The sequence below is a fragment of the Cryptomeria japonica genome, chromosome 3 (genome assembly GCF_030272615.1).
Source record: "Cryptomeria japonica chromosome 3, Sugi_1.0, whole genome shotgun sequence".
Lineage (NCBI taxonomy): Eukaryota > Viridiplantae > Streptophyta > Pinopsida > Cupressales > Cupressaceae > Cryptomeria > Cryptomeria japonica.
In genome coordinates, this window is record NC_081407.1 from 833,599,198 (window position 1) to 833,608,101 (window position 8,904).

The 8,904-nt window shown below is 34.1% G+C and overlaps 1 protein-coding gene across 4 annotated transcripts; it reads left to right on the forward strand.

Moving 5' to 3' along the window:
• Positions 1-6,336: 6,336 nt before the first annotated feature.
• Positions 6,337-8,568, forward strand: LOC131054770 (uncharacterized). 4 transcript variants are annotated; one of them, XR_009108033.2, is made up of 6 exons: positions 6,352-6,467; positions 6,557-6,754; positions 6,915-7,312; positions 7,393-7,514; positions 7,614-7,644; positions 8,172-8,568. XR_009108033.2 is itself a non-coding variant. In XM_059217953.1 (6 exons), exons 3-6 carry the CDS (start codon positions 7,206-7,208, stop codon positions 8,218-8,220), a joined length of 309 nt encoding a protein of 102 aa, XP_059073936.1. In that variant the 5' UTR covers positions 6,352-6,467; positions 6,557-6,754; positions 7,065-7,205; the 3' UTR covers positions 8,221-8,568. The 4 variants fall into 4 exon arrangements, 3 of the variants coding, with proteins under 3 accessions (XP_059073935.1, XP_059073936.1, XP_059073937.1); XM_059217953.1 differs by having other exon boundaries at positions 7,065-7,312; XM_059217952.1 differs by having other exon boundaries at positions 6,337-6,467; positions 6,557-7,312.
• Positions 8,569-8,904: the final 336 nt, after the last annotated feature.

The window sequence follows — 8,904 nt, forward strand, 5'->3', positions numbered from 1 at the left end:
GAAGGTCGTAGATGACTAAAAGCACAAAACTATGTCACATTTAAGGCCAACTTATCAGCACAAGTAAATTTAATTAGTTCTAACTAAAAATTAATTTTAGTCAAACATATGTCCTATATAGATTCATTATAGCTAATTTATATATGGGCCACAAATTTTCCAAATGGAAATGTCTACTAAATGTATATTTTATACCACTTTGCCCATATAATTACAAAAAAAAAAAAAAAACTCAATTATTCAACAACTCCTACTCTTATAAATAATATTTTTTTGAAATGTAAGAATACCCTTTTATAGATCTATAAGTGAATTTTCCATAATATATATGTTCTAATATTTTTATTAGGACCACAAAATTAATGCTCCCAATCTTCATAGAATCATTTTTCTAGGCTTAAATGAAGGCTGTAGAGAATTTAGGATCATCACCTATCATGCCCTACACATAAGAGTCCAGATTTCCTGGAATAACCTTTCTCTAGAGATCACCATTATTTTTTAACTTAAAGAAATCATCTGGTACAATCTAATTCAAATAGCCTCCCATCTTCACAAACCTAGAGGCCAAAGTGTGAAAGCAACAAGTCTGAAAGCAACAGTGATGGGTACCAATAAAAATAAAAGCATGTTGCCTTATCTAGCTTGAAAAGGAAAGGGAAATAATAGAAAAAACTAAAATAATAATCATAGGATTACACATCATTAATGAGCATGTCATTCAAGATAATGACACAGATAATATTGGAGCCAAAATTTCAAGTTATTAACCATCATGCCGAGATGGGATAACTTGTCTGCCACCTTATTCTCCTCGCATCGCACATGGAAAAAATTGACTTCATCAAAGGTAAGGTGGAGGGTGTAACATTTGTTGATGAGAGGAGAAACCTTCCAGTCCCACCTAGCCAATTTAATCAACATCATGATGGTGTTATGAGAGTACCTTCAACAAGAAGTTTTCTAATTCCCAAGATGGAAAACATTGACTTGATCCCGTTTATGCAAATTTTTAATAACCCTAGGAAGGAGCTTATCTTAATAAACCACATTTTAAATTAAAGTTATCTATGAAAAATAATGTTTCATTTTCTTTGCACACTAAAGATCCTATTACGATTGATTTGGATTATCAAAGTTGATTCTAACATTGTGGATATCTACAAAGATATTGTGATTGTTGATGATGAGCTAGGTTCTAGCTCTATATGGCATTCTTCCAGATGTAGAACTAGGCAAAATGATAAAGAGTTGGAGTTGAAGACTAAAGGTAATCAAAAGGTGCAGGAAAGAAAAGACCTTAAAGAGGCAACAAATGCAATGATTATTCTTGTCAAGGATGCTAAGGAGACCATAAACATTTTGACCTAGATGTTCTATTTTTGTTTTAGGTGTGTCAGTTTCTCGTTGGTCTTTTGTTGTACTTTTCTCTGGCTATTGTCTTTTGTGCTGATCTTTTGCAGCCTTTCTTTCTTCATTCTGCCCTTTCTTGCTTCTCTAATGCTTTTATTTGTGATATGTAAGTGGGTTTCGGGTCCCTTAAAACCTTTTTTTCCTTAATCAAAAACATTGTGGATATCTAATGATTATGATAATATGTATGAAAATTATTGAGACTAATCATGAGTTATTTTTAATATTTTCAAAAGAATTAATCATGTCTCGTAGTGACAAACAAAGTGATTCATGATTAGAGCATGGTCCTTATTTAGAACTTCCAGTAGCTCCATATATTATGCTCATCGTGGGTCCGCTTGCATCTTTCCTAACATGCCTAAAAGATGTTAAGAAGAAGAATCTCTTAGGATTTGAAGTGATGTAGATTATGATCACATTGACAAAATTTTCATTCTTTAAATAAGAGTCTATGCATGGGTTAGTCTTAATGACCTTATGATCAGAAGGAAATGCCTCTAGGATATCACCTAGGGAATCATCCAACATATCAAAGATATCCTTCAAGAATGCCTTATCAAACACATCAAACTATAGGAGGTAGAAATCAGACATAAGGTGATTCACATCAGGTTTAGAAAAATGTTGAGAAGATTAACTACCCTTGAGATGAAAACATCTGAAGGAATAAGTAAAACTTCGCTACCTCACTTAACTAGCACTTTGGTGAGCTAGGTAGATCAATAGAAGGAAAATAAAACTATGCTAAGATAGTGAATACAAATTTTAGAATAAAAGAAGCATGTAGCATAAAACAAAATGCTCTAAGTATGAAAAATAAAACCTAATGAGATATAGATTTTACCATCAACTTAACAAAGCCTCAGTTTTGGACTCCTGTGTGCTACTAGGGTGTTTATGCACCACGTCGTTGTCTATACAACAAGGGAATGAAAAAATATTAGAAACCACTTTGAAAGTAACTCCACCCTCCTTGAAATTGTTTACTACCTACATATACTCAGATGTGAAAAAATATTGGGCCTGTATAGGGGTTTTCTTCAGTCAAACATCCATTTTGGTGTTTCCACGGGTCTATTTTTCTCTCCTATAGGTACATGATTGTTATCATCATCATTGTATTTTTTTATGTGGGTACAACAATATGGGGTTTGACTTAGATAAGTTACTATATACCATAATATTTTCCCTATTTTATTTGTATAGATACAAATCTAAATAATTTAATTCGTGACAACGACACCAAAAAACAAAGTACAGTAAATTTAATATAAGATCTAGTTTGGGAGATTTTTTAAATAACCTCTACTAGTGGTTGGAAAGAATCTCTTGGTACAAAGGTGGTTTTGTAGAGTCCTCTCCTATTATAGCTTTGTCCCTATGATGGTTTGAGATGGTGTCAACGTCAAGTGGGTAGGGGTGTTCGAATGCTGGTATCCTATTTCTAGAGATTTAAACTACTGCCTTGAATCATGAGGTGGTTCTGTCTCTGAGCTCTAGTGGGTCCTTCTCTCTAGACCCTTTTCACCCTATACAAGAGAAAAATTATTTGGCAAATGTGAAGGTTTCCATCATCTAAGCTAAGGTAACTGGGCACTTTCCCTCTTAAATGTACGTCTATCAAGGAATCTTCTAGGTTTTGGAAGGATCCTTTTAATAGCGAGAATTCTTTCGCTACTAATAGGGTCTTGAATAAGCATTCTATTATTAGTTTAATGCCAAGGATCCCTCCTTGGATCAGACTGTAGATAAAATGGTGAACTCTTTAGGGATAATTATTTGGGAATATGCCCTAATATTGTTGTTGTAAGGAAATTGGCCTCTTCTTACTTATCTATTAAATATATTATACCTTTTTTGTGCTCCACATAGGATTATTCTTTTTCTTTTCCTCTTTGAGCCAAGGCTATCTTCATATTCTTACTTTTGGTCCCTAGTTATTCAATAAGAAGTGATTCCTATTGTGCAAGTGGTGCTTAGGTTTTGAAACTTCTATTTATTTTGCTAGTACTATCTTAATTTGGGTTCACCTTTTTGGTTTTCGTTTGGAGTTTTGGAATGAAGAGATTAGTATTGGAATTACCAACTCTTTTGAATAATTTTATTCTCTTGATTTTTCCACTAAGAATAAAGCCAAACTAGTATTTGCTTGTTTTAATGTTTGTGTTGACCATGTTAAAGAGCTTTCTTTATAGATTTCATTAAAATATTGTTTCTATGTTATGAAATTTGAGAACTTTGCTTCTTTTTGTTGGCTCTTCTCTTTTATGGGTCACTTATGCGATGCTTGTTTGAAAAGTGGTCATGAAAAGTATTGTTGCCCTCCCTGTCCCAATGGTAAGGGACTTCTTACTTATCCTCTTTATATTTTCTATGAAAGGTCCTCCTTCTTCTTTGGTTTTAGATTCTCATCCCTTGGTTTAGGTTGTGCACAATAAGTCGTAGTCCTTTTGTGCCCTTTCTATTGGTGATATTGGGTTGATGGATTCATGTGAGGTGAGGGATGTTTTGGAGACTCTTCCTTTGGGTTCTATAGAGATGTTGGGTGCTCCTTCTTTAGCTTCACTTTTTCATTTGCCTTCTCTGGATGATGAAGCTTGTGATAAGATCATTGTGGTTCATTTGGTGTCAGTGAATGGCCCTTGGATGGATCATGTTCTTGATTTGGTTCCTCTTCTGGATTTACGTTGTGTCTAAGTGGAAGAGCCTCTTCCTCAGGTAAACCTATGATTGAGTTTCCTTTGGTTGTTATTCATTCTTTGGCATCTAGGTTCCCTCCCCATTTGGACCTAGAGGGGGTTGATGTGGAGAGTTTTCCCCCTTTGGTACCTCTCATGAATATTCCCTCTCTTGAAGATCCTTCAATGTCACTTGTGAAGATTTCTTTTGTAGACACCTAAAATTATCCTAAACCAATTAAATAAATATTTATTATTTATTTAATCTAGCCTATTCTCCTCTTTTAACTATATACATACTTTTATTTATTTAATTAATTCATTATCTTTTTCTCTCTCTAAATCTTAACCCTCCAACTTGTTCACACAGAATTGTTTTCATTAAAATGCTAGTACCTTTGTCTTCTCATCTTGGGGTTCATTTTATTGTCCTTAATCCACTATATCTACCAACTTAGGGGTGGTCACTCCCTCCTTCATGTAATCCAAAGGTGCATCCCCTCTAATCAGGAAAAGTTTTAATTGTCCAAGTGTCTATTCTTTAATCTTGGATAATTTATTCCTATTTGGATCAAAATACTTCAGATCCCATTTGAATTAGGGTTTAGAGATTTAGGTTTCCATATTATTTTTGTTTTGGATTTCTGAGTGCAATGATCCACATTATGCATCCTTCTATGGCATGTTGAAAAAATATATTTGATATCTTCAATATTCACCATTTGTTTCCAAAGACAATCAACCCTCAAACCAATTTCTTTTAGAATTGACTTAATTGTCACAATCTTACAATTAGAGTCTTAATGATCTTCCAATATTCACTAGACATTATTTTGACCAAATTTAACAATTTCCTTCATTTGTCAAATTTTTGTCATCCCAAGCCCTTTTTTTTGGTCTATCCATCCAAGGGTCAACAAAGTATCATAAAATTGTCGATTCTTATAACATATCTGCATCACTCTAACTTCTTAAAAAAGATAGATAATCTGTGTCTCACTCATATTTCTCTTAAGATTTTGATGCTTTCTTATTTTACTAAATTATTTCTCATTGCTTTTGGAAGGGCTTGCATTCATCAATTATTGAATAGGTATTCATGTTTTATTTATACTTTAAATTAAATATTAAATTTTAAATTTTAAATTTTTATTGTGAGTAAGAATATGGTTTAATTATAGTAATAAGATTATTTCTTGGTGTAATCATTTTTTCTTTGTCTTTTGTAATGTTCAAATATTATTTGAATTTTAAAGTAATAATGTTATTGTTCTTTATATCATAATAATTTATGTTTCATAACAAATTATTATATTTCAATTAATGTCAATGTCAATGTCAATTTGGATTAATCCATGCATTTTTAAGAAAAACTTTTAGTTATAGTTTTCACTAGATACCAATGTATGTTTGATAAGATTAATGTGTTCTGATTTTAGTGGTGTATGCATTTCTAAGAGACTTTATATTCAACAAATATTTTTTTGAATGTGTATTATTATTCTCTTTCATCATGTTCTTTTAACTAAAAACTTTAAAACTTATCATAAGCATACACATTCTTCTAACCACAATTGTACCATAAACTTTGTTAACTTTGTTATTGATCATATCTCTGCATACACATTCTTCTAATCATTTCTGACCATGTTCATACTACAGACTTTGTTAACTTGATTATTGATCATATGTGTGCATACACATTCTTCTAATGGTGTGCGAACTATAGACTACTATGCTAAGCTAGTAAAAATTAACCATTAATCTACTTGAGATTTTATTTATCATTTTTGTGTATACACATTCTTTTAACCATGTTCATACTATAGACTATAATAAAAGTCTAGCTTCAGTGTTCAATTTCCCTCATACCTATTATTTACATTTCATATATAATTATCTTACTTTTATTAATTGAAATCATCTCCACTAATTAAATTAGATAATATTTTTTTTAAAATCTTATGCAAAATTTACATTAATATTTCAATATACACAACAAAAAAAAAAATCTTTTTACCACAAGTCCGAGACACAATAATTTTCTTGTGATGTCCGAAGTCCCAACCCACAACCTTCTTGTGATGTCCGAAGTCCCAACCCACAACTACCTCTTCAGTATCTTCTCTGTCACGCAACAATTTTGTTTTTACCAAAATTTATTGACTTTGCCTCCACGTTTCTCTCCAACTCCCTCGCTCTCGTTCTGCTTATTTATAGCTCCCATCTCCTTTGTCTCCTTACCATCGTCTTTGGATTTACCCTAGTTACTCAGCTGGGTGAGCTCTCTAGGTTTTCAAAAGTAATGTCAGTTACTAAGGATATTTCAAGGTTTTGGCCTGCAGAACACAATGGATCGCGGATCTGCTGCAGGTACTTGTGAACTGGGTTGTTCATATCTAAGATTTTTCAATTGGATCCGTACGATTTTGTTAATAATTGTATTATTTTGTTTCTTTCAGATTCCAGGTTTATCAGATCTGCTAGTGTTGTGGAGAGCGCAAGGGTTAGGAGGGCTTAGAGCAGATGGAGGCCAGTGGAACGGGAGATCGATATGTGGACAGAGCTGCTGCGCCATGGTCCTGTGGAAGGCAAGAAAGTCTTCTACTGCTTCCAAAATGGCGGTGGGCGAGAGAAACGGAAGAAAGAACCAGAGAGATGTAAGTAGCCAGACAGATTCTTACGAGTTGTTGTTCTTTACATTATTTTTAAAACTAATCTAAAAAATGTATGTTTTAGCCTCAGTATTGAAGGTGCAAAACTGGACTTCATTTTTTTTTTACCAAAATTTATTGACTTTGCCTCCACGTTTCTCTCCAGCTCCCTCGCTCTCGTTCTGCTTATTTATACCTCCCGTCTCCTTTGTCTCCTTACCATCGGCTTTGGATTTACCCTAGTTACTCAGCTGGGTGAGCTCTCTAGGTTTTCAAAAGTAATGTCAGTTACTAAGGATATTTCAAGGCTTTGCAGAACACAATGGATCGCGGATCTGCTGCAGGTATTATTTTGTTTCCTTCAGATTCGAGGCTTATCAGATCTGCTAGTGTTGTGGAGAGCGCAAGGGTTAGGAGGGCTTTGAGCAGATGAAGGCGAGTGGAACTAGAGATCGATATGTGGACAAAGCTGCTGCGTTCATTGCCCTGTGGAAGGCAAGAAAGTCTTCTACTGCTTCCAAAATGGCGCTCGGCGAGAGAAACGGAAGAAAGAACCAGAGAGATGTAAGTAGACAGACAGATTCTTACGAGTTTGTTGTTCTTTACATTATTTTTAAAACTAATCTTAAAAATGTATGTTTTAGCCTCAGTATTGAAGGTGCGAAACTGGACTTCATTATTCCGCTACAAGAGGTCAACTCACAAAAAGATTGCGGCAAATATTCCAGCCTGTCTAAATATTCAAGCCCGTTATTGTTCTGTACAGGTATGAAAGCACGTTAAAATATTCAAGCCCGTCTATCAAATTATATGTTTTATAAATAAGATTGCAGCAAATTTCTGAAGAATGTGTATTGATATGCAGGAAGAAGAAGTGGGTCCCGGATCTGGAGCAGGTAAACCAACTGGGTACATGTGATTTTATAAAACGAATTGGGTTGTTCTCATCGAATTATTTCAATTCGGTACAATGTTGTAAACAGTTCTATAGTTTTGAATTTACCTGAGATACTAGGCTGGGTTTTTTTTAAGTAACCCCAAGTTTAGGGTATGCAGAGCATAATGGATCGCGGATCTGAAGCAGTTAAACCGACTGGGTACTTGTGATTATATAAAACGAACTGGGTAGTTCACGTCTAGCTTTTTCAATTCCGTGCGATATTGTTTATCGCCAGAATAATTGTATTATTTTGTATTTCGATTTGCCTGAGATACTCAGCTGGTGAGACATCTAGGGTTTTTTAAGGTAGCATCAGTTGGGTAATTTCAAGTTTAGGGCCAACTGAACATAATAGATCATGGATCTGGAGCAGGTAAACCAACCGGGTAGTTGGGATTTTATAAAACGAATTGGGTTGTTCTCATTCAGTTTTTTCAATTCGGTACTATGTTGTAAATAATTGTATTGTTTTGTTTTCTTCAGATTCCAGGATAAGGAGATCTGCTATTGTCGTGGAGAGTGCAAGCTGTAGATGGAAGCCAATTGAAACTCAAAAGAGGAGATCCGTGTCCATTTTCGCTAGTGGAACGAGAAATCCGTCTTTTGAGCAAATAAACCGCATTTCTGCAGAGCTGAAGCCTCATGGTGTTGTGGAAGTTTATAGTGGAGCTTGCAGGAATTATTTCTTTTGCAGTCCTGCAAGACTGTTTTCTCTTTTGTGTAGTGTAGGGTTTCATAAACAGAGTCTGAATGAGGACATTCTAAATAAGAAAATGTAGTAGCACATGGTCTATATTGCTGTGATGCTACAAAAATAAGATTCGTTTAGAGATCATGTACCACTGGCATAGTTTATATATATATGACATTTTTAATGATTATCTTTTCATATTTGGACTTCAGATAGATTTGAAGAGAAAATGTTGGTCGTTTAAACTTCTTTTAGCTTCCTAAATGAAACTCTAGTATAAGATTTTACTGTTCTTTTAGCTTCCTTAATGAAACCCTAGTATTAGGGAATTTGGTTAAAATAAATAAATAAAATTACAGTTAAGATTGATGATTTCCAATTGCATCTGGTGAGGTTCAGATCTTCTTGGAGGTCGTTTTGCTGCTTCAGATGTGGGCTTCGTAAATAATGTTCCCACCCACAGTAGATAATGCTCTCTAGGTGTATTTTCTGATGAAAAACCGTGGAAGGGGTTGCTTGTTTTAG

Excerpts from the sequence above, each read along its gene's own strand:
- LOC131054770 (XM_059217952.1), top strand. The coding sequence starts at position 7,206 with ATGTGGACAAAGCTGCTGCGTTCATTGCCCTGTGGAAGGCAAGAAAGT. Across the intron at positions 7,515-7,613 it reads CCCGTTATTGTTCTGTACAG|GAAGAAGAAGTGGGTCCCGG; the intron begins GTATGAAAGCAC and ends ATTGATATGCAG. Across the intron at positions 7,645-8,171 it reads GGGTCCCGGATCTGGAGCAG|ATTCCAGGATAAGGAGATCT; the intron begins GTAAACCAACTG and ends TGTTTTCTTCAG.